Raw genomic sequence first — 26,398 nt, forward strand, 5'->3', positions numbered from 1 at the left:
TTAGAGTGGGCAAATACATGGCCATTGCAGTATAATGTAGATACGTGCAATGTTACCCACTTCAGACAAAAACAGAATGGTTGGTTATTTAAATTGTGATAGATTGGGAAATATCGATCACGACTGATCTTTAATGCCAAACTCCCATGCTTTCCCCATATCCCTTGACCCCTTTAAAATATAGGGATCTCTTTTTCCCTTCTTAAATAGATTGAATAAGCACGGGAATCCAACGATCAGCCAGTCATACTGAATGACAGAGCAGGTTCAAAGGGCTGAATGACCTACTGAAAATTACCTTAAAAACAAAAAAAGCCAAAGGGGAGAAGAGATGTTTTCAAAAACACAAGTTGTTGTGACCCAGAATGCATTGCCTGAAAGCTCAGTGGAAGCAGATTCATAAGAACATAAGAAATAGGAGGAGTAGGCCATCCAGCCCTTCGAGCCTGCCCCGCCATTCAATAAGATCATGGCTGATCTGTCGCTGCTCAGTTCCACTTTCCCGCCCTCTCCCCATAACCCTTAATCCCCTCTCCTATCAAAAACCCATCAACCCGCGTCTTAAAAATATTTAGCGAGGCAGCCTCCACCACTTCAACGGGCAGAGAATTCCAGAGATTCACCACCCTTTGAGTGAAGAAGTTCCTCCTCAACTCCGTTCTAAACCGCCCCCCTTTTATCTTGAGGCTGTGCCCCCTAGTCCTATTGTCTTTTTTGAGCGGGAAGAGTCTTTCCACCTCTATCCTATCCATCCCATTCATCATCTTATACGTCTCAATGAGATCTCCTCTCATTCTTCTAAACTCTAACGAGTACAAGCCCAGTTTATTCAGCCTCTCCTCATAGCTCAACCCCCTCAACTCCGGTATCAGCCTAGTAAACCTCCTCTGCACTCCCTCCAAGGCCAAAATATCTTTGCGCAGGTGCGGCGCCCAAAAATGCACACAGTACTCCAGCTGCGGCCTCACCAATGCCCTATACAGCTGCAGCAAGACCTCCCTACTTTTATATTCAATCCCCTTCGCTATGAAGGCCAGCACCCCATTCGCCTTCCTGACCACCTGCTGCACCTGCAAGCTGGGTTTTTGCGACTCATGCACAAGGACCCCGAGGTCCTCTGCACCGTCGCCTCCTGCAGTTTTTCGCCCCGTAAGTAATAGTCCTTCCTACCATTCTTCCTACCAAAGTGGACCACCTCACACTTGCCAACATTAAATTCCATTTGCCATTTCCTGGCCCATTCGCCCAGCCTATCTAGATCCTTCTGCAGACTCTCCACACCCTCCGCACAATTTGCCGTTCCCCCAATCTTGGTGTCATCAGCAAATTTCGACACTCTACACTCGGTTCCCTCCTCCAGATCATCTATATAAATGGTAAAAACCTGAGGCCCCAGCACCGACCCCTGGGGCACTCCACTAGTCACCATCCGCCAATCCGAATAGCACCCGTTGACCCCCACTCTCTGCCTCCTATTTGACAACCAATCCTCTATCCACGCTAACACCCTACCCCCAACTCCATGTCCCTCGACCTTCTGCAATAACCTCGTGAGGCACTTTGTCAAACGCCTTCTGAAAATCTAGAAAGACCACATCCATCGGCTGTCCTCTATCCACCGCCCTAGACACATCCTCATAGAACTCCAGTAAATTTGTCAGACACGACTTCCCTTTAATGAAACCGTGCTGCGTTTCAATACTACCTTGAAAACAGAAATTGGAAACAGACTTGAAAAGAAAGAATGATATAGCTACAGTGAAAGAGAAAGGCAGTGGAAACAATTAGATAGCTCTTTCAAAGAGTTGACACAGACTTAATGGACCACAGAACCATTTCGTGTAACTCAAGTACCCTTCCTCAAAATTAGAAAAACACAAGTGAAAAACCCAAAAGATTATCTTCCAGGAACAAACTAAGTTTGACAGCTTACAATCAGTTTGATACAAATGATGCATTGTTGAGATTGCAAGGTCACTCATCTGGAATCAAAAAATGCAACCTTAAATTTTCAAGACAGTTTTATCACTTCCTGCTGTGGAGTAGCAGGTTCAAATGAATCAAGGAGATTACGTCCAGTCAGCTGAAAAAAAAATGCCTGTTCATCCTCCTTCCTAGCTGGAGGGGAGTGTACAGAGGATAGCAGTTTATTAAAATCATTGAAAAGAAATACACTTTTATACCAGCAAATGAACCAGGATGATGATGATGATGATGATCCATCGAGTTTTAACCAATTTAATTTTAGTAGCATCTTTGCAAGTCCCTAACCATAGCTGTCATTAACCTATGCCAGGATTTTTTGTGCAGGTTAGTGTTCAGAAGGAAATACATTACAACTGGTAAACAAACACTAATGCATCTGAATAGCTTGGTTCAAAGATTCACGCACAGTCTTGGGTTCTTGAATGTCAGACACCCACAGGACACAAGTACTTCAAACAATGACAATAAGATCAGACCTTCCCAGAGATCAGTCTCTGGCTATTAAGAGCAAACGATAACTCCAAATTGAATTATTCACTGCCTATGAAAATAATTGTGTATTTCTTGCAATGATTAAACATTGTTAACATGGCCATAAGTCTTAATTTTTTTTTCCAAAAGGCAAACTTACTGAATTTTCATCACATTGGAAGAGAATACGTGTAGAATATTGCTGATGGACATTGCATTTATCACCATTCAGATACACAATGCTGAGGGAACCATCAATCCCAGCCCGTGGACGCATCTGAATGTAACCCAGGTTCTGGCTTTTATCAGCATATTTTACACAAGATCCGATAGCACCACCTGTAGAGCAACACAATTTAATTTACAATCCATCCTTGTGTTTCTCAAAGGTTTGAGATCTTTCAGAATAATTGCTTGTATAAAGCTGGTGGAATCTGCAGATCCCAGATGGGTCAGCCATTTGTGACAACCGTTAGTTTTTGCTGCACAGAGCCATAAGATAATAGGCATACAGGAGTATTACATATTCAATCATTAACATAAATGTAGCCTGCTCTCCTCCCCTACATTATCCAACTGGGCAGAAATCACCAGGACATTGGGAGGAATATATTTCAAATTTATTATTTGAGTAACCCATGTTTCAGGCTCTTAGTGTCCAAAGGAAGATGGCCTTTTTCAAAGTCTTGCAGCACAAAGAAAAGAATATCCAAACACAACATAGCAAATCAAATAACAGAATAGAAGGATAAGCAGTAAGGATATAAATGAAACGTACTTCAAGAATGTGGAAAATCAAATTTAAAAAGGTACGTGCTACGCAGAGGAGCTATGTTCAATACAGTGACAACCTGCATTTATATAGTGCCTCTAATGCAATGAAATGTCACAAGATGCTTTTACAAAACATGATAGTCACTGAGGAGATTAACCACCGGGTCGTTTGGCTTTTATCAATTGAAAGAAACACTGGTCAAATTGGCAAAGATAAGTCAAATTTTAAACAGCAAAAAAATAACTGATCAACAAAGGGGAAGAAAGTTGAGTATGAAGAAGCTAGTGAGTAACAAAAACAGATGGCAAAAGTTTTTAAATAGGAAAAGAGAAGCTAGAGCTAGTGTTGATCCTCTAAAGTGAGAATCTGAGGAATTAATAATGGAAAACAAGGAAATAGCAGAAACATTGAGCAGATGGCTTCACTGTACAAGACTTAGAAAAGTTCACGAAAGGTTACTAAAAATCCAGAGCAAACAGGGGGGGAGGACCTTAAAATGATCACTATTGCTAGAAGGAAGTGCCAGGAAAACTATCGGACCTAAAGGCTGACAAGTCCCCTGGACAAGATGGCTTGCATCCAAGTGTTATTAAAAGAAGTAGCTACAGCAATAGTAGATGCATTGCTTATAATGTGCTAAAATTCCTTTGACTCTGGAAGGGTTCCAGTGGATTGGAAAGTAGTACCTTTATTCAGGATAAGAGGGAGACAGAAAGCAGTATACTATAGGCCAGTTAGTCTAACATCTGCCATAGGAAATTGCTAGAAGCCATTATTAATGAGGTTACACCAGGATATTTAGGTCAGGCAGAGTCAACATTGCTTTGTGAAGGGGAAATCACGTTCAACTAAAATTGTTTGAGGAATTAACAAGCAAGGTGGAATAAAGGGGAACCTGGAGATGTGGTGTACTTGGATTTCCAAATGGCATTTGATAAGGTTCCACTTCAAAAGGTTATTACACAAGATTACATGGTGTAGAGGGTAACACATTAGCACAGATAGCAGATTGGTTAGCTGTCAGGAAGCAGAGTAGGGACAGTGGGCCTTGAGGGATCAGAACCAGAGCTTCAGCTATTTAGAATCTACATCAATGACTTGGATGAAGATATCAAATGAACGGCAGCTAGATTTGCTGAAGAAATTTGCCAAGATAGTAGGAAAGCAAGTTGTCAAGAGAAGTATATTTATTAGTCATAAGGCTTACATTTAAACTATAATGAAGTTACTGTGAAATTCCCCTAGTCACCACAGTCTGACACCTGTTTGGGTAAATGCACCTAACCAGCACGTCTTGCAGAATGTGGGAAGAAACCACACAGACACAGGGAGAATGTGTAAACTCCACAGAGTGACCTAAGCTGGGAATCGAACGTGGGTCTCTGGCACTGTAGAGCAGCAGTGCTAACCATTGTGCTTCTAGGAAATAGATTCTGCAAATAGATATTGATAGATTCAGTGGGCAAAAATTTGGCAGTTGGAGTAAAATGATGGAAAATATGAATTTGTCAGATAGAATAGAAAAACAGTACATTATGTGAGATGACAGAAGTCAGCAGTAGAGGGTTCTGAGTGTCCTTGTACATGAATCAAAGTTAATTGGCAGACATAGAAAGTAACCAGAAAGGCAAATGGAATAATAGCATTTATTGCAAGGGGAATGGAATATGAAGTAGATAAATTGAATATAAAGTAGGGAAATTTTACAGCAACTGTACAGGCAATTGGTAAGACCACAACAGAAATACTGTAGTTTTTGTCTCCTTATAAAATAGTTTTAGAAATGGAGCAGAGAAGGTTCGCTGCACTCAGGTTTAACATGTTGGGCCAATACCCATTGAAGTTTAGAAGAATGAAGAGAGTGACCTTACTGAAACATACAAGATACTGAATTGGCTTGACAGGGTAGATACTGGAAGGGTGTTTTCACTTATGGTGGAGACTAAAACTAGGGACATAGTTTAAAAATAAGAGGTCTCCCTTTTAGAACAGATGAGGAGCTTCCCTCCCCCCGAGGATTGCCAGTTACGTGGATTTGCTTTTTCAGAATCTAGGTCATTGAATTTATTCAAGAGCCACAAATTTTTGATTGACCAGGGAGTCAAAGGATATTTGGAGGAAGGGGGTTGGCGGTGCAGCTAAGAAAACGGAGTTAAGATCACAACCAGGTCAGCTATGGTTTCATTGAACGATGGGAAGCACCTGAAGGGCCAAATGGCCTACTCTTGCTCGCAAGTTCTATATTCCTATAATAGGCCGAAATACATCAGGCTACCTTCTGAAAGAGAAACAAACTAACTGTCATAAAGACTAATGTTTCCAAAATTGTTATTCCTATCAGCATTTTACCACACCAGAGTGTTACACTGCATTAACAAATAGGCAAGTTATTTATGAAAACAATGAACTTTACTCCATTTTTACACACTGACCTGGGCAGCCCTCAACTGGAGGTAAAGGTTTACAAACATTCAGATAAAATGTACGTTTTCTTCTATCTTCCGTTGTATCTATTGCAATCCAAGGATTGACGTCTCTTGCAAGGTCACTTAGGTCATATTCATTACCTGCTGCATCTGAAACAAAAAAAATCAAACCATCTGATGATACAGGGTGAATTCACCAAATATCTGATTCAAAAAGAAATGTTTTATTTATTGATCAACTTCACATTGCTTTCCTATATAAACTGAATTTTATGCAATCAAATTGCCAGATTCCCACTTTACCACAGAATCCCACAATGCAGAAAGAGGCCCTTCGGCCCATCGAGTCTGCACCAAACACAATCCCACCCAGGCCCTACCCCCATATCCCTACATATTATACCCACTAATCCCTCCAACCTACGCATCTCTGGACATTAAGGGACACTTTCTTAGCATGGCCAATCGACCTAACCCACACATCTGTGGACTGTGGGAGGAAACCAGAGCTCCCAGCGGGGAAACACACAGACATGAAGAGAACGTGCAAACTCCACACAGACAGAGACCCGAACCGGGAATCGAACCCAGGACCCTGGAGCTGTGAAGCAGCAGTGCTAACCACTGTGCTACCGTGCCACCCACGACTTGCACCGTTTGGTGTTGTTTCAGGGTAAGCAATTTTCCCATGGTGTTACAATGTGGTGCTAGTTGAGCTGGTCGTTCTCCCACTACCTCAGCTAACATTTTTTCTTCATTCGGCACTAAATGAAGTGAGGTAGCAACTCAGATAAAGACAAGTGGCATGTGGCAGAAAGAGGCTGGGAGTACAAACTTAAGAGCGTAAAGGCATTAAAACATTTAAAAAGATAGGCTCAGCAGCTGTGAATGCAATCAGTATTTGTAATAAAATGGATGAGCTGTTTGCTCAGATTAAAACAAACATGCATGGCCTGACAGTCATCACAAAAACTTGATTGGAGGGTGACCAAGGCTGGATCCTGAATATTAACAGGTATTTGACATTTCCAAAAGAAAATGAGGTGGAGTAGCTCCGTTAATTAAGGATGTCATTGCTAAGTAGTGACAGATGACCTTAGCACAAGAGTGCAAGATGTAGAATCAGTTTGGGTAGGGATCAAAAAAAAGGAAAGCTAAGAGATCACTGTGGGAGTTCAGTGGTGTTTCTACAAATCTAAACACTTTTCACAAGATACACAAGTGCTTAATTTCCTAGATTTTGCAGCAAGGGCGTTGAGGTGGCTCAGTGCTCACCATTATGGACTAAACTGAACAACATCCAGCAAGCTCAAGTGCAGAAACCAGGAAGCTTCTGTCCAATTTGTTCCTCCACAAACTTTGCTATACTGACATTTTGCCAAGAGATTTGCTACTAAAACAATGGTAGGTACCAGTATATAATCACTAAACACACCCGTAAAAGTTAGGGCTTGGCCACTCAATTATAAGCTATTTTTAATGTTGTGCTAAATTACTTACGAATAACCCTTCAAGCACTGAAAATCTACTTTTAGAAATGTGGAATTTACTTTTCGATTTTTATAGTTGGAGTTAAAGTAACTTTTCAAAAGATTTTTGCCTTTTCTCTCAATCAATGTCCTTTTTCTTTACACGATTTCATATTGGTTCTGGTTTCAGACTTCTTGTCTGAGTGAAGATTCTTCAACCATATTGGGTGTGATGTCACATTGGTGCTTGCCCACCTCACATCTTGGAATAGCTGCACCTGAAAGGGATTTCTAATCACCACAGTTGGCACACAAGAGCCCAAAGCCTGTGAGCAGCTGTTAGAGTATCATTCGCTCATGGCTGACAGCAAAAACTGGTCATGATGGAGATGCTGGCGTTGGACTCGAGTAAACAAGTAAGAAGTCTCACAACACCAGGTTAAAGTCCAACAGGTTTATTTGTTAATAAAAGCCACTAGCTTTCAGAGCGCTGCTCCTTCATCAGGTGAGTGGGGAGTTCTTATCACAGACAGTGCATATAAAGGCACACACTCGGTTTACAGAATACCGATTAGAATGCAAGTCTTTACACCTAGTCGAGTCTTAAAAGTGCAAACGTGAGTGGAGATAGCATTAACATAGGTTAAAGAGATGTGTATTGTCTCCAGACAGGGCAGTAAGTGAAATGTTGCAAGCCCAGGCAAGTCATGGGGGCTACAAATAGTGTGACATGAATCTTGGATCTGTTTGTGATCAGAACTCCCCAGTCACCTGACGAAGGAGCGGTGCTCCTAAAGCTAGTGGTGTCTTACCAAATAAACCTGTTCGACTTTAACCTGGTGTTGAGAGACTGCCTGAGCAAAAACTGGACCAGAACATATATGTATTCAGCATACTAGAAAAATTTTGCCACAAAATCTGGTAGCAGAGATACAGATCAGTCACTTACATATGATAATTTTGCATGCCAACAACCGTGATATTCAGTGTGCATCTTTAGAGTTAAGCAGCTGAAAGTGGAGGAGCTAATAGTTTTTCCCTGGCAAGGTAACCATACCCGTTAAGGGACAACAGCCTTGGCACAAGCATGCAACAATATTTGACATGTACACTATTGATGCACCATTAAACAAGTCAGCCAGTTTCACAACTAGCCTTTGGAGATATTAAGCCAGTCCACTGCCACATTTTATAGGTATCCATTAATTATGGAGGACTGTTTCAAGATATTGTCTGTTGAGAGATTTCAAAGCAGTTCTACAAATTAAAAAACTTTACAAGTTGTATGGGTAAAGGCTGTTTCCAAATAAAATCTTCTGGTGAATTTGTTAAAACATGCACACTTTAAAGCTCATGAATACAAGTCACAGGTCTAAGAGCAGTCCTTCAGTGTATGTCAAGCTGCTCAGCCCAAGGGGAAGCACCTAACCCATGTTATTGGGTTAGGTGCTAGCTGATTTTTCCAATGGACAGTAGTGTAAATGTCAGGCATTTCCCAAAGGCAGCCATGAAATTGGCAATTCACCAGACCAAAGACAAGAGTTTATATGGTTATCCTTCCCCACTCCATCAAGATAGATTAAAAAACTATAGAGAATAAAATTTATTGGAATATGCTGTGACCCAAATCCCGGAATAATTTTAAGCATGTATTCTCCATCCATTATAATAAATTGACCTATTTATTAAACATTGCAAGAAATAATTGACAGCAGCTCATCAGATCCTTATATTTGCAAAATGTTGCAATAGTATTAAACAAAGCAGGTGCACATTTGGTCAATTTGCAATGAAGAAAACCTCAACCAAGTACCTTTTAGATGATTTGAACTATTTAACCAGCAATATTTAATATCTACTACAGCAGGCTACTTAGTTCTACTGGATTAAAAACCCCGACTTACCATTGACAAGGCAATTCACAGGAGCTGGAAAACAAGCCAATGCAGTATAAAATTCAAAGTAGGTGTCATGAACCTGTGCAGCGGCACCAATTTCTTCTCGCAGAAACTTGAGCTTTCCAGGATATGAGTTAGCATCACAGACAAAACGGATAATAAACGTATCGCGAAGTCCTGCAGGTTGTAACAGTAACGTACAGATTATGGGGCTACTTACACCACATGTAAAACATTAAAGTTCTCAACTATATTTATGTATAACCAAAAATTCTTCTTGGATACATTCAAAAACAGAGGGCTGTGAAAATTAGCACATTTAATTGATATAAATTCATACAGAAACACATATTTGAACTTTAACGTAAAGCCAAATTTCTAGTCGCCCAATGCTAATGGATCAATGTTACAAAACAAAACATTGAAGAAAATGATAAAATTTGTAACAAGTGAATGTTACCCATTGGAAACTGATCAGCTAAATGTGCCCATACCAGCACCGTTTTAGCCACATGAACTAATTGTGTAGAAAGGATCAGAATGTTATGGAGATGGGATTAAAGGAACGGGTGGAGACTTCAATTGAGCATAAACACTATGGACCAAATTGGGCCACATTGCCAGTTTCAATGCATTCTATATAATGCTCTGCAACTCGTGTCTGAACACACCTACCTGAAAGTACTTGCAGTTCACCCTTGTACATGAGAGTTATAAAACCATCAGTGGAAATCCGCAGTGATGTTTCCAATCCAACTGGACGATTTGGTTTCTGTCCATCTATTTCGCATCCAGTTGCTGGCTTGCTGCCCACTTTCCCACACTCTTTTACACCCTGACAGATGTTGAGCTTTGAAAAGGATGGAATAATCTAGGTTATTAGACTACAATAGATACAAAGTGCAAGAAAGATTGTCGTGTTAAAAACCTAAACTACTTCTCCACAAAGAAAATTATTAAACTAGCTAGAAAATTAAATTAGAGGTGTGGTTTATGAAACACGAGTGAACACAGTGCGAGATGAATTAAAAGCAGAAAATGCTGGAAACTCAAATATGACAGCGTCTGTGGAGAAAAAAAAGTTAATATTTCAGGTCAATGACCCAAGCACTCCTACTCTAAGTGGCAGGAGAGGAGCATTCAGCAAATAGCTGCTGCCATTGGTTCTATAGCCAGTGTGATGTTACCACCAAATACCACTTTCCCTCACTCCCAGCTTCCTGAAGAGATCATTTCCTATTGCAAAAGATGTAGTAGTTTTTTTTTAAGCAACATATTAATGATCTGGACTTGAATATCTAATGCATTTCAAAGTTTGCAGTTAACACAAAATTCAAATGCAATGCAGGAGGAGGATAGCAAGAGACTTTAAAGAGGACAGACTGGTAACTGACACGACATATGAAATTTAGTGCAGAGATGAGTGAAATGGTACATTCGATATGTAGAGAAAGGAGGGTAAGTATTAACTAAAATATACAATTTTAAAGGCATTTGAGGAACAGAGATAGTGGATTTATGTAAAGTGTGAAATGAAGAGTTACTCCCCTGTTGCTATGCTACTTCAAAAGTTGCCCAAGAATAGTATCTCACCAAGAGATTCTTAAAATGCATGGTATAATGTGAAAGTTGTACTTAACTGATATGGACACATTAAACTCCCATGCCCATTTCAGCACAGGCATGTTTTTAACATCACGTCTTAATTACTGCCTAACCACCTTTCTGGCATTGAAAGTCAACTTGAATAAGTGTGGAGTTTCATTTTGATTTTAATTATAGAATATTTTAAATAAAAATAATTTATACCCTTTATTCTCTCCCTCTTTATCCAATTTTTATTTGCTCTATTACATACTCTTTGCACCTGAATGGACATTAAATTATTCCAACTTGAGTTCAGACACTGCCCTCTTAATGATTCAGTTATACAACTGCACCTCTTCACATGGTCTCAAATGCTTTTGAATAAACACTGCACTTTTGCTGATAACGACAAAGAGGCACTACCAGTGCAAAAATCTTTAGAAAGTCTAGGGGCAAAATGTAATGAACAGCACACTTAAAATCCAGCATTTTATTTTAAATTGATTCAGAGACATAGATAAAAATAGAACCCATCACATTCTGGCCAGCTACATGAAAAACACGAAATACTTTCACTTTTATCTCAGCCAAACACCACATGCTTCAGATTTGTATTTCGTATCTTTAGTACTTAAAATTATAAATCTAATACCAAACATCGTTGTTCAGTATTCTAACCTTAAATGTTACATGGTTCCCAGTCACCGAGTAACCTGTGTCTGAAGCCAGGGGCAGAAAGTTAAACACAAATCCAGTGTTGGGATCTTTTACGGAGCAGTTCTAGAAAGAAAATTGTACAGATGCTTCAATTTAGCAACTCATTTTACAAAAGTACAAAGGGTTTTATAAAGGCACACTTGTTACACAGAAAAAACATTTCAGTATAATGTAAATAGCTATTATCATCACTAACATTTTGGAGCATCAATACGTTTGGTACCATTGGAATCCTGCATCAAATCTGAACCTCCTAATCATGGGTTACATCAACGCAAAGGTCAATGAGTTAAGGAGCTGCTGGGGAAGAGTTATTTATTGGTGTGGATTAAGAAAAGCAGCGGATCAGTCTTCAATTTTAAAACGTTAGGTACAAAACAATTTTAGTATGAAGTCTCAGTCCTGAGTGCAAAGCAATAAACATCAATGTTTCCACTAATTTAGGGCAACTCGACAAATGTGTTTGGCAGCAATTTGTGTACCTGTTGCAGATTAATTTGGCACTAGATAAATTTACATTTGAAGTGGAAGCTATGTATCTTAGACATAGCAAATATACAAATATTTTAAACATGGATTGTTCTTTCACCCACAACTCTTCTACTTGTCCTTGTGGCTGATACAATAGGTCAATGTTAGGCATAGACTACCTATTCCTTTAATCTTCATCTGAATAAAGAAAGCATGCAGTTTGGGATGAAGAAAGATGCCTTCTTGTGAAATTGAGATCTGTATTGATTAAGGAAATAGTGGCAGTTTTATTACAAGAAACTGCATTACAAAACAAAGATTTTAAAGTCTGAAGGAAGAGACAGGTGGCTAGCCTCAGAAGGAACTATACATCTTAGGGGTCTAGGCAGGGGTCTCGCTGTGCATGCACAACGATCAATAGTGAACTACATCAGGATGTGCAAAAGCCTGAGTTGATGGAGCACAGTGATCAGAAATGTGGGGCTGGAAAATATTAGAGACAGGAAGGGGAAAGGGCATGGAGAGATTTGAAAATGAGTTTTAAAGTTGATGTGTTGCAACAAAGGAACCAGTGTTGGTCTGTAAACACAGGTTATAATGTGAATAGGCATTGGTGCAACTGGAATTCAGATGGTATGCTATTAATAAATACAAAATTCTGAAAGTGTTTAACACAGAATTACACCGTCTAAGTAGCATTCATCAGGGCAAACATTAAATTCAAAGAAAACTATATTTTCCCAAAAGAATACTTATTTCATAGTAAGTTTGACATTCAAATCTGTGACTAAAGACTTAAGATCCTTGGTCAGCGCAATTACACATTTACCTCATTTGAATCTTCAGTTGTGACAGGACAGGCTGCTTCAGTTTCCCACAAAAATGTGACCACACAGTCCTTGATATCAATGAACCTTGGGCCAGTGGACTATAAAAGTATATAAAACCGATTAGCATCACACAAGGAATACTTTGCTATTATTCCTAATATATTGTCACCTACAGCAACCCTCACAATCATAAGAAATGGTTTCTATTTATACCAATGAAATACTCATTCCATCTAAAGGATAATTGACTTGACATTCCTGCCAGTACTTTGTCTACCAGAAATCTGAACGTCTTGTTCATTATTTTCCAAACATGTGACCATCCAAATTGGTGTGCTTTTTTTGCCTGTGAAACGTTTCCATGCAAACGAATATAATGATTAGTTTGAGGAGTAAATACTCCTTTTGAAAGGATGGTGAACTCCCACTAATACCTGCACTGTAGATTCAAAGTTGAAATGAAGCATTAGAGCCAAGTAGAAATTCATCCAATGGAGTCGAAGTGTTTTGGAAACTTGAGTGAAACGGACTGGTGTTACCTTCAAAAGCTTTCTACATCATTCCTAACTATGCATTTACTATGATGCATTACTTAAATGCATTTTAGACGACTAGAATTCATGGGCGCATTTACAGAATTCAATTAACATTGTTAGCATTTCCTGCCAATTGCAAAATCTACAATTTGGAAGATAATTAAAAACATTACCACTTGTGATGGGATTGTACAGAGGCACAAGACCACAATCAAAGCTAAAAATCCATGTCAAGCATTGGATTACTTCAAGTAGATTTCTGGAACAAACGCCACCCCTTTCCCAATACTAAAGATATCAGTATTTACTGAGTGTTAGATCAGCTCAATTGATAACTGCAATACACAAGCTTGCAAATTCAAGCCTTGCACTAGAACTTGAATGCATAATCTTAGTTTACACTATTTTAGCGATGGGCATACATCACACTGGCAGAAGTGGCGAAAGATTTATACGATCTGAAGAGAAACCAGAGTATCATCTTGCATATGGATGCCAAAATAAGACCCATCCTCCTTGTACACAACGTTAGAGGTTTACAGTATGAAAACAGGTCCTTCAAAATCAACTTGTCCACGCTGTCCTGTTTTTAAAAAAGCCCCCAAGTTAAACCCAATTGCCTGCATTTGGCTCATATCCCTCTATACACATTGTACCCATGTAAACTATCCAAATGCTTTTTAAAAGATAAAATTGTACCCGCCTCTCTTACTACCTCTGGCAACTTGTTCCAGACACTCCCCACCCTGTGGAAAAATTGCCCCTCTGGACACTTTGTATCTCTCCCCTCTCACCTTACACATACGTCCGCAAATTTTAGATTCCCCTACTTTTGGGAAAAGATATTGACTATCTACCTTGTCTATGCCCCTCATCATTTTAAAGACCTCTATAAGGTCACTCCTTAGCCTCCCATACTCCAGAACAAAGTCTGTCTATTCAGCCTCTCCTTATAACTCAATCCATCAAGTCCCAGTAGCAACCTAGTAAATCTTTTTTGCACTCTTTCTAGTTTAATAATATCCTTTCTATAATAGGGTGACCAGAATTGCACACAGTATTCCAAGTGTGGCCTTACCAATGTCTTGTACAACTTCAACAAAGTTGTACAAGATAGTCATGACACTATCCAAAGATTAAGAGTTCTGGCCTGGATTTCTCCCTTTAGTCTAGGAGTACATTATAGAAAAATACTTTTTACAGATAATACCTTTAATCATCTATTTTGTTGCTTGTGGAATCTATGTAGAAATAGGCTGTTGCATCTATTTGCTTATCCATCATTAAAGGATCTTTAATCACAGTGCTTTGGGACATATGAGAAAAGGTAAATGCAAGCTCATTCTTTCTACACTTTGTTTTCAACTTTATTCCAATCCAGTCAAATTAAAGCCAATTCAGAGTCCCAGCAAGTTGAGACATTCCCAATCCAAGCTGACAAGACAGGGCTCTCACCTCCTGTCTTGGGCTTGACCTACATGATCCAAGCTGATTGGAGTAGGTGTAGCTCCACCTCCAAAGCTTGATCTAATTTGCACCTTAGCCAAAAGGCCCAGATGCCGCTTTAAAAAATTGCTTGAAATGAAGCTGAAATGTAACCTAATGACTTCAACCAAGTGCAGCATGTCGATACTACACTTGATCTTAGCCAAGAGGCCGAGAAGCAATTCTTGAAGTCTCACGAGGAGCAACGACAGGCCCAGAGTATCTCAATTTGCAACATCAGTAGTGAGCTTTACCCTATTTCTGCCCACCATCCCCCCCCAAAAAACCTGGTAGGTAAGGCTACCTCACTTATAACTGTAGGATGATGCCATGTTAGTGGTAAATATATTAAAGCTAAATATTTAGAGAAAGATACATATTTAAAATTAAGTCTGAATCAGCCTGTAGGCAAGTTTAGGATCTTTGGAAATTTGACGCGCATATTAATCAAATAGTAAATAACCAATTAGAAAAGGAGAAAGAAAGAGGATAAGATAATGTGGGGGGAAGCACACTAGTTTAATTTTCTTTATTGGTGTCACAAGTAGGCCTGTTACTGTGAAAATCCCAAAATCAACTGATGTTAAAAGGAAACCAAGGAAAAATCTGCTGCAAAGGAAAGCTGTCTTTCCCAGGAAAACCAGCAACTGGTAAAATAGAACATTAAGAGGTGGCAAGAGAAATTTGCTTACCAGTTCTTTTGAACAACTCAGGTGAATACGGGTAGTATAAGAGGTTAGATTACCACCTGAATTGGTACATGCAGAGCCATTTACGTATTCCAGAACAATCCTTCCATTTTTTCCCAGCTTGGGACCAGTTTTGGCAATTCCCAGATTGCTAATGGACACTTTTTCATAAAGTGCATCCTAAAGATAAATCAAACTTTATGAAAGCAATTATACATTAGAAACACTGAAATGTCCTATCATGCTAATATCCAAATGCAAGCCTTTGGCAAGTTTGCTGAGCTAGAAGGGAAAATCAAACTTACAAAACAGCATTTTCAGAGAATGTCAGAGAAAAGAACTGTACATGGCTCAACTATTTATAACAATCAAAAAAGGAAGGAAACATCTGGATAGTTGCTATGTTCCAACAGGCTTGAAAAGACAATTCTGAATTCCACTCGAGAAACGTTTAACATACTAAATCCTATTACATGATTCATGAATAATCTGCCCATCTGCACCACAGTTTGAGGTCAAGCACTTCCAGAAAAAGATCAATGGAAATCAAGTCAGTCAAGAGTGTGTAGAGAAATTGGTGGGGCCGAAGTTCTCATCCCTGATGTGAGCCAATACCAGACACCGACTAACTACTGCTTTTTCAATTTAACAGCAAGCAAAATGCCCCATCAGCTATAGCATTTAAAGAATTTTAAACAGCAAGTTAACACCAGGTAGAGTTCAATATATTGGTATGAAGCCACAGCATGTGCAATTACTCTTGATGGTACTCTCTTAACTCAGTGCATTTGTTCACATCATTGTTATATGTTTTTGCAAACTGTGCACAGTTTGACTGCTCAGTTAACAGTTTTTGTACTTGCAGCTGACACTAAGTCATAGAACTAATATTTTGTTGGAAAGTTATTACTGCAATGATATAGCAACTTAAACTTCTCTCATTATGACCAAAGTATTTCTTTCTTCCATTCAAATCCATGATCTAACCATCCATCATGGACCCACTGAATGCGTTATTTATCTATTAGACCAAATCCTGCATCACAATGCTTATGCGCAATATTTTTGTCAGTTCATTGAACACTTTATAAACAGCAGATTCTTGCTGTTCACTCTTCCTATCATGGAAAAATCAAACTTGTTTAACTTGAACTGCATGCAAGTTTTGCCAAATACATTCAGAATGTTGTCCACATGCACAGTTTAAAACTGAAAAACAAATTGATAGTTCACATTCATAAATATCAATACATGTTGCATTATAATATATCCTTACTAATTCTCTTTCATACTGCGTCTGGCACACTCCTGCATATCGATCACATCCTTCAACTGGATTCAGAGGTCGACAGACATTGATATAATACTTCTTGTGGTTACTTGATGTTGTGTCCATGGCGAACCAGTTGTCTTCGGACTTTGACAAGCTGAGTGGAAGAGATTTCGAAAAGCAAAGTAATCAAGTTATTACAACTTATACTTGTACAGCTTCTTTAATGTTGAAGCATCTGGCAAAGTATCTCCTTTCAGCAAAAGTTGGAATGTTTCTTTTATAAAATTAAACCTTTATTCTGCACCATTTTGAATACCAAGATCCAGTGATTGGACAAATACACACGCTCCTGCTCTTCTGCCTGCCCCTCCAAAAACAACCAAACCTCAAGAATTGCAGTGCTACCAACTTTATACAAAGATTTGTCTTAGACAAATACCAATACAATTCACTCAGCAATCTAACACGTCTTCCAGATGAAATTCAGTCAGGTTTAGATCTTACAGACAGCAATGGAACACTGAGCTGTTTATTGCTGAAGACATGAAAGGGTGTAGACTTCAAACAGATGCCGATATTAACTTGGAAGCTTGATCACAAAGCAGGCCAACTAGGATTTGTGGAAAGAAACAAGTTAGCTTCCATGTTACCGAATAAGAACAGTAATTTGAACAGGAAATTAAGAATGTGCAAACTTGTATTTTTCTCAAACTCGAGTGGCTTGACATGAAACAGTTCACATGAAAATTTTTATCTAAAGTTAGTTTCTCCTGTGGGAATTATAGTGGAATGCTGAATGCATTTAAAATCCAAAATGATCTTTTGTATCGCAGTGGTCCAAGCAAAGGTGATCAGGTTATAGCAAGATGGAAATGTCAAGGACCAACACCTGGAATAACTTTCCTTATTTGGACAAAAACCTAGTCAGTTACCAGGATTAAAACATGGGAGTATAAGGTGGATTGCAAGTCTCTCTGGCATGGATTCATGATTTTCATAGATTTTTAACTTTCATTTTTTATGTTCATTACCTCACATCTTCAAGTAGAGCTCCTGACAGCCAATTGCTGAAACTCTTCTTTCAGGATATGGAATAGGCCATTTTAGGACTGAGATGAAGGGAAATTTCTTCACTGAAGGAGGGTGGTGAACCAGTAGCACAAAAGGCTGTGGAGGCCAAGTCACTGACTATATTTAAGGAGGAATTAGGTGTATTTCTTTATTCTCAAGGTGTCAAGGGCTTTGGAGAACACGCTGAATATTGTGTTGAAAACAGGATGAGCTATCATACTGAATTGTGGAACATGTTTGAAGGGTCAAATGGCCTACTCCTGCTCCTATTGTAGGTTTCTATTTTTCATGCCATTGTTGCCAACTTAAGGCATTTAACAATGAATGCACGGAACAAATGTAACTTTGAAGCAGAAACCATTTTATTCAACCAAGTGGCAAAAGTGCAAATCAGATGTCAACTGTCTGGATAGGCTCCCGAGTCAGGGGAGGGAGAGGTGGCCTCTTTCAGAGCAACTCACCTCACTTCCTCTGCTGTCAGATCAGATCTTCTGACTTCAGGCCACATCTGTACTAATTCTGAGCAAGGTACAGTACAAAAGCCCATTGCATTGACAGTTGTGTGTGAATACACCCAAAGTAATTAAACATCAAGCATCAATTAGACACCAAGCATTTTTACATGCCAGCTGCATAATTAAAATGATATACCTGCAGATTTGTCATTTAACCCAAGTAACTGCTGAGGAAGACATTACTTTAGTCAGATGGAAAAGCTATTATTTGTTTTAGAAGTCAAATTGTATTCTTTAGACATTTAATTAAAATCTTCCTCAAACCTAGAATTTCACAAATGCCTAGATTAGCAGAATCAGAGATATTTATTAGATGAAACATCCACCATCAGGTAAAAGAAAGTTCAATTCCATCCAGGCAAGCATTTGCTTGCAGGCACAATAGTAAGAAAAACTAATGGAAAATAGACTTGTGGGTACATCCAATTTATCAGTAGGCAATTCCAAAACTATAGCAATTTCCATGTGCTGAATTGCACTATTATATTACTACTACAGGGGCCTCAGTCAGCCTTCAGAACCTGTTCCAGGTACATCAGCATCACTGCTATTACAATATTTGATTGGATGTTTTTCACATGTTCACAAATCAGAGTTACTTGCATGATAGCATTCTGTATCTTAATTGGTTTGGAAAATTCAGAAGTATTAAATTGAATAACTTCAGGTACAGGAAGAGAAGGAAGCAGCCCCCAAAATTGGCAAGACTTTTGTAATTATTTGAAATTAAAGAAAGTTAATAAGGCAGACTTTAATCTGACATCCTGCCACTCAACAAGAAAAGCTTGTTCCTGAATACAACTATTTATCAATATCTATTTTTGAAGGTGGAACATTGAAGTACAATTTATGAACTTAAATATACAAATATAAAAATCCAAAATGCTGTATTCTCACCTTGACAGATCATATTGTTGCTTTTTATCTGGGCTTGTCACTATACATTCTAATGGCACTTCAGGGCAGGCATATTGAGTGTACCACTTGAAATTATAGGTGTGCTCATCTTCCTCCTAATTTTGAAATACAGCTAAGTTTTAGTTCCACATTTATTTCATTCATCACTTAATTCAAATGAGAAAATTTTGAATTCCAAAAGAAACTATTTAGGAACTGAGATTCATGAGTTTAAACTTGTCATTTCCTTCCAAGTCCTACCCAAATACAGAAAAAAAATGATCCTTGTCATAAGGAACGATAATGCCATTCTTCAGAAAACAATCATTCTTTCGTTCCCATATTCGGATTTGAGTGGATTAGTGATTTAACTAAGAATATAAAAGCAATCTTGTTCCTTCCATCACAATTCATCCATTCATAGATTTGCCAAGTTGACAAATTCATTTCACTAACTCTAAACAGGCCGCAAATCCTGATAAACCCCTGGTCGAGCTTCTAACATCTCACCAAGACCTTGAATTGGAAGAAGTCCATCAGGGAACAGTAATTAACAGATATCTTTAGTGAAAGGAAAGTGTCGATATAATTTCACAACCTGCCTGAGTAATCTAACAACTGACCTCAAATTCTGGATGTCCTTTGCCTGCATCCCGGTCACACAGGAATGTTATGAGTGTCGATCGTTGAGTGTGCTGCCCATTATTGTATGGTGTCCCATTTGTATAGGCCAGATGAATGATCCCATCGTAGTATGACAATGCGGAGTTGGACATGCCCAGGCTCCAAACTTTTCGCTGGCTAAGGGTCAGGCAGAGCATTAAAACACATTGAAGGAAACTGGAGATAACCAACTTTAGCCTCATGGCAAATATACAAGGCAGCTCGAAACTTAATGACACAGATGGATTTCAACTACCATTTTTGGCCCTTGCAGTTGTACTGGGATGGGAGAGAAAGTAGTTTGTGTCTTTCAGGAATAGTAAATATGTAAATTTTATTGCACTTAGAGTGCTGCTTCCCATTTATTACAAAACAAGACACCAAGCCAATTAGAGAAACTGTTAGGACAGATGATCAATGGTTTGGCCAAAAACGTAGGTTTAAAGAAGCATCTTTATGGAGAAAAGTAAGATGTCAAGGTAGAGATATTTAAGGTGGGAATCTTAGACTTGGGGCCTAGGCAGCTGAAGGCACAGACAACGTCAGAGCAATTAAAATCAGGGGCACTCGAAGTCAGAATTAAGTGGGGAAACTGTCTAGGAATTCATTAGACTAGTCAAGTCTGAAGGTAACCAAGGAACGGAAGTGGGGTTTCAGCAGAAGAGCTGAGGCGTGAGTGGAAATAGGCACTGTTGGAGATGGAAATAGATGATCACAATGATAGTGCAGCATCGATTCGAGGGACACCAATGGTAACAGTACAGGAATGATGAGAGAAGTAATTGATTCCGACTCCCTGGCTACAAAAAAAGAATGGAACTAGTTTAGTGCACTACCAAGTTGGACAATGCTCAACTGTGCCAATGGATGTATTTGACATTGGTGAGGAGCATCTTTGTCACATTAAAGGGACATGTGGAGTTGCTGGCGTTGGACTGGGATAAACACAGTAAAATCTCACGACACCAGGTTAAAGACCAATAGGTTTATTTGGTAGCAAAAGCCACTAGCTTTGAGCACTGCCCCTTCATCAGGTCAGTGGGAGTTCTATTCACACAGCATATAAAAACACAAACTCAATTTACAGAATAATGGTTGGAATGAGAGTCTTTACAGGCAAAAAAAGTCTTAAAGGTACAATGAGTGGAAAGTGTGTTAAGCACAGGTTAAAAAGATGCGAATTGTCTCCAGGCAGGATAGCCGGTGAGATTTTGGAAGCCAAAGCAAGTCGTGGGGATTACAGATAATGTGACATGAACCCAAGATCCCAGTTGAAGCTCAGTCCCTGCCCAGCAACTGTGCATTGGCGTGTGTTGGGAAGGCCGCTTTGGAGAACACTTACCAGAAGATCAGAGGCCAAATGCCTGTGACTACTGAAGTGTTCCCCAACAGGGAGAGAACACCCTTGCCTGGTGATTGTCGAGCGGTGTTCATAAAGAACATAAGAAATAGGAGCAGGAGTAGGCCATCTAGCCCTTCGAGCCTGCCCCGCCATTCAATAAGATCATGGCTGATCTGTCGTGGCTCAGTTCCACTTTCCCGCCCTCTCCCCATAACCCTTAATCCCCTCTCATCAAGAACCCATCAACCCGCTTCTTAAAAAATATTTAGCGAGGCAGCCTCCACCACTTCAACGGGCAGAGAATTCCAGAGATTCACCACCCTTTGAGTGAAGAAGTTCTTCCTCAACTCCGTTCTAAACCGCCTCCCCTTTATCTTGAGGCTGTGCCCCCTAGTCCTACTGTCTTTTTTGAGCGGGAAGAGTCTCTCCACCTCTATCCTATCCATCCCATTCATCATCTTATACGTCTCAATGAGATCTCCCCTCATTCTTCTAAACTCTAACGAGTACAAGCCTAGTTTATTTAGCCTCTCCTCATAGCTCAATCCCCTCAACTCCGGTATCAGCCTAGTAAACCTCCTCTGCACTCCCTCCAGGGCTAAAATATCCTTGCGCAGGTGCGGCGCCCAAAACTGCACACAGTACTCCAGCTGCGGCCTCACCAATGCCCTATACAGCTGCAGCAAGACTTCCCTACTTTTATATTCAATCCCCCTCGCTATGAAGGCCAGCATCCCATTCGCCTTCCTGACCACCTGCTGCACCTGCAAGCTGGGTTTTTGCGACTCATGCACAAGGACCCCGAGGTCCCTCTGCACCGTCGCCTGCTGCAGTTTTTCGCCACGTAAGTAATAGTCCTTCCTACCATTCTTCCTACCAAAGTGGACCACCTCACACTTGCCAACATTAAATTCCATTTGCCATTTCCTGGCCCATTCGCCCAGCCTATCTAGATCCTTCTGCAGACTCTCCACACCCTCCGCACAATTTGCCTTTCCCCCAATCTTGGTGTCATCAGCAAATTTCGACACCCTGCACTCGGTTCCCTCCTCCAGATCATCTATATAAATGGTAAATAGCTGAGGCCCCAGCACCGACCCCTGGGGCACCCCACTAGTCACCAACCGCCAATCCGAATAGCACCCATTGACCCCCACTCTCTGCCTCCTATTTGACAACCAATCTTCTATCCATCTGTGGTAGGTAAAATGTTAGAATCCGTCATTAAGGAGGAAATTGCGAGGCATCTTGAAGGGAATTGCTTGATAGGGCGGACGCAACACGGTTTCGTTAAAGGGAAGTCGTGTCTGACAAATTTACTGGAGTTCTCATTCATCTGTCGTAGCATCTGCACGGTCTCCCAAATGTACCATGCCTCAGGACATCCTTTCCTGCAGTGTATCAGGTAGACAACTTGTTTAACATTCCAACCATTATTCTATAAATTGACTTTGTGTCTTTATATGCTCTGTTTGTGAATAGAACTCACACTCACCTGACGAAAGGGCAGCGCTCTGAAAGCTAGTGGCTTTTGCTACCAAATAGACCTCTTGAACTTTAACCTGATGTTGAGACACTTATTATATTAAAGAGTGCCATTTGTAACTTGAACAACCATTTCAGTGCAGGTCAGGTAAGAACCTACCTGGAGGAATTTGGAAATGCAATGTGGGGGAACGATGGGCACAATCTCACTGGGAGAGAAACACATTTAATGTCAGGAGGATCTCACGGACATGACAAGTTTAAAGGTGGTGAGATTAGAGACAAACTAAAGGAGGAAATACATTCAGGGCTAAGGTGAGGGACTCAAGGAAAATCTGGTGCAGTGAGCGAGCTAGCAGGAAGGAAGGAAGGAAAGCAAGAGGCGCAGCTCAATCTTTAGTGGTTAGCACTGCTGCCTCAGCACTAGAGACTTGGGTTTGATTGCTGGCTTGGGTCACTGTCTGTGTGGAGTTGGCACTATCTGTGCTTGGGTTTCCTCCAGGTATTCCAGTTTCCTCCTACAGTTCAGAGATGTGTGGGTTAGGTGGATTGGCCATGCTAACTTGCTCCTTAATGTCAGGGAGACGAGCTAGGGTAAGTGCATGAGGTTATAAGGATAGGGCCTGGGTGGGATAGTGGGTTGGTGCAGACTCCATGGGCCAAATGGCCTCCTTGCACACGATGTGGACGTGCCGGCGTTGGACTGGGGTAAATACAGTAAAAAGTCTGACAACACCAGGTTTTAGTCCGACCGATTTATTTGATAGTAAATGCACAAGCTTGTGCGTTTACTATCAAATAAATCGGTTGGACTAAAACCTGTTGTCAGACTTTTTACTGTCCTTGCACACTGCAGAGATCCAGAGATTCTAATAAATCAATCCAAGAGCTTCTCGCATTCATCACTGAACATGCAGACAGAGAGACAGCAAGAGGGGTTTAAGATGACAGCTTGCAGTAGAGAAAAGAACGATCATCCCAGGATAATGCTGGTGGCCCAACCAGAATTGGCAGTGAAGCAATTACTCCAGAATAAAATCAACTCAATTGTATAATATTTTTATAAACTCAGCACAAGATGGACTTATACAGCAAATGAAAAATTGTCATGAAGCACTGCCACTCTCTTTAGAAAAAGGGGCTCAATACTAAACTTCTACACTGATAATATTCAATTCATTCATTCTGCACCAATGCTCATGAATTGAGCTATACAAACACTTTGGTTACTTACACTGGATCTTCTTGACAAGCACCAGAATTTGCCTCACATACCGTTGACACGTTGGCACAGACATTTAAATAAAAATTGTACTTCCCAGATTTAACTTGGTAACTGCCATTTTGTTTGGTCAGAGGTGAAAGGTCAAATAAGAAACCTAAGAGTGAAACAAAAATAAATACAAAGCCAATAATAAATGGTTTTAGTTACACTATCTTCTCTCCAAAGCAAGCAGAAACTAAATTGGTAAGCAATGTGCAAATCGCTGGAAAATCTGTTAATTGTATTCAAGTTTAAGGATATACAGACATTAATTACCTTAAGCACTGAGAAATCTTTGGAACACTAATTAGGGAGCACACAGATATTTGTAATGTTAATATCCACAATTTAGTTTCAGAATCAATTAACCTGGGGTAGTAGAAAATAGTTTTCAGTCTTCGCCTTTAGACAGCTAAGATTCTTTACCCCCAGATAAAAGATTGTAATTGGAGTACTCCTGTGAAGAATTGCCAAAACCAAATATAATAGTCAGGGTGTGGCTACCCATCAATGTTCTTTAAATCCCAACCTCATGGCTAGTGGAAAAATGAGATGCATACATGGGCCTGGGTTATATCCTTACTGAGCAAAAGAAGAGATGGCCTTGGCATTATCGCTTCCTAACAATAAGTAAAATCAGAAGCAAAATATTTTGTGAACTGGATGTCTATTAGTCAGATAGTGAAGGAAGTTTGGATCTTCCATTAAGCTTCATGGATAAAACTTACAAGATGAATTACTAGATGCTGATGAGGCATGGTCAGAACAGATTGATTTCAAGAAATAATTTCATAGAAGAATATAGCATTGACTTGAACAGACTCAAAATTGCAGGAATTCAATTTGGAGATTCCTTATTCAGGAATCTCCAAATTGTTTTAGAGGACTTGCTTAGAGAGGGGAAAAATGCTGCAGGGAGACCAGGTGCTAATTAGGGAGGAGACAGATTAATTTCAATGCTGCATTCTGAAAATAAGGTGAATATCAACTAAGATTGGTGCTCAATTTCTACTTCAATTAGCTTTGGAGAAAATCAACAATCTTTGTTACAGAATACAGTTAGAGGTTATTGATAAGCATTGTGCAAGCAGTTTAAAAATATGCCTAAATGGAACAGATAAAGGATACGTATTAAATTAGAAATCTGCAATCTATTAAGGTCTAGGTGTGCTGACAAACACCATTCACTTCATCGACAGACAGACAATTGCAATTATGGTGTAAATTAACCCCAGACTTTCTGGGGAGTTTGTTCAGAGCACAAAGTCCTCAATAGAATATTTTTTACTGGCACTACTATTAATTTCAAACCTGAAAATCCAGTGAGAAATAATGCCAGAAATTTTAAAGTACTTCACCTTTCAGATTTCTAAGTAGGTGAGTCAAACTTTTAACACAGGCCCATTACTCTTTTGAAAGATCTGCACACATTAAACTAGCTTCCCCACATCAGATCATGTGATACCTAATACTATCAGTACTAATCAGAACTCCAGTGTATCTTTGTTATTGGTTTAGGAAGTTAATCCCAGTTAAATGTGAGACACACCAAATTCGCCAAAATCAATGACCAATCAGGATATTGAAGAAATGTTCTGGCTTTTTTTGGATAGAGCACCCATACAATTACAACTGCTGTCGATCACTAGAATTTTTATTACAGGTAACAGTGATAAAATTTATTCAATAACAGCTGATGTTTGAGTGGATGCAGAAGAATTTGCAGCTTCTACATCCTTCAACCATTCTTCCGCCTCCTTAGAATTATTTTTCTTGACTAATTGTTTCTTTTTACAATTGCAGTTATTATAATTTTGGGAACATAACACCCTAGGCAAATTACTAATTCCATACATCACATTTTCCAACCACAACCTTTTGTACATCACAAAGCACTAGTATGCTGCTTAAATCCAATTTATTCAAACTTATCATTGCATACAAGATTAAATCCCCATTAAACAAAAATTCCTGAAAACAGCCATGCGGCAGCATGATGGCACAGTGCCTAGCATTGCTGCCTCTCAGCACCAGGGACCTGGGTTCAATTCTAGCCTCAGGTGACTGTGGAGTTTGCATATTCTCCATGTGAGTTTCTTCTCAGTGCAAAGATGTACAGGTTGGATCGATTGGCCATAGTGAATTGACCCTTGGTATCAGAGGATTAGCAGGATAAAAGTGTGTAGGATTACAGGAATAGGGCTTGGGTGGGACTGTGGTCAGTGCAGACTCAAATGAGCCAAGTGGCCTCTTCCTGCACTACAAGGATTCTACATTGAACGAGCAGCCTAGAGAACCCCAGACTATTCTCCTTGCAACAAGCATTACTTTGGGGGTTGGGTGGCAGGTAGAAATAATGGTGAAAATTGACAGGCTTTAAGACAGGAAGTAGCTAAATGGAGTAGATAAATCATTTCCACTGACAGGAGGGTGAGTAATCACAGGACACAGCTTGAAAATAACTGACAAAAACAGATGGGAAAATTTTTAATTGAGTTGTGATCTGGGAGTGTGCGTCATGCGCAAGGGTATTTTAAAACAAAATGGA

The 26,398-nt window shown here is 39.7% G+C and overlaps 1 protein-coding gene and 1 non-coding gene across 2 annotated transcripts in view; both read right to left on the reverse strand.

The window, feature by feature from the left end:
- igf2r (insulin-like growth factor 2 receptor) overlaps positions 1-26,398 on the reverse strand; it is a 169,983-nt gene that overhangs the window by 60,985 nt on the left and 82,600 nt on the right. The window contains exons 15-25 of the mRNA XM_080200242.1: positions 23,821-23,965; positions 19,720-19,897; positions 19,097-19,212; positions 16,617-16,767; positions 15,344-15,520; positions 12,630-12,728; positions 11,291-11,392; positions 9,701-9,875; positions 9,032-9,202; positions 5,665-5,808; positions 2,618-2,796 (exon numbers count right to left, since the gene is read on the reverse strand). Of these exons, the coding sequence (XP_080056368.1) occupies positions 2,618-2,796; positions 5,665-5,808; positions 9,032-9,202; positions 9,701-9,875; positions 11,291-11,392; positions 12,630-12,728; positions 15,344-15,520; positions 16,617-16,767; positions 19,097-19,212; positions 19,720-19,897; positions 23,821-23,965 (1,637 nt within the window). The remainder of the gene's footprint in view (positions 1-2,617; positions 2,797-5,664; positions 5,809-9,031; positions 9,203-9,700; positions 9,876-11,290; positions 11,393-12,629; positions 12,729-15,343; positions 15,521-16,616; positions 16,768-19,096; positions 19,213-19,719; positions 19,898-23,820; positions 23,966-26,398) is intronic.
- On the reverse strand, positions 14,643-14,834 carry LOC145351262 (U2 spliceosomal RNA). The gene has a single exon (XR_013888369.1). It is a non-coding gene; the product is annotated as a U2 spliceosomal RNA (small nuclear RNA).

This window comes from Carcharhinus amblyrhynchos, chromosome 12 (assembly GCF_965287045.1).
Source record: "Carcharhinus amblyrhynchos chromosome 12, sCarAmb.v2.hapA, whole genome shotgun sequence".
In the NCBI taxonomy this organism is placed as follows: domain Eukaryota; kingdom Metazoa; phylum Chordata; class Chondrichthyes; order Carcharhiniformes; family Carcharhinidae; genus Carcharhinus; species Carcharhinus amblyrhynchos.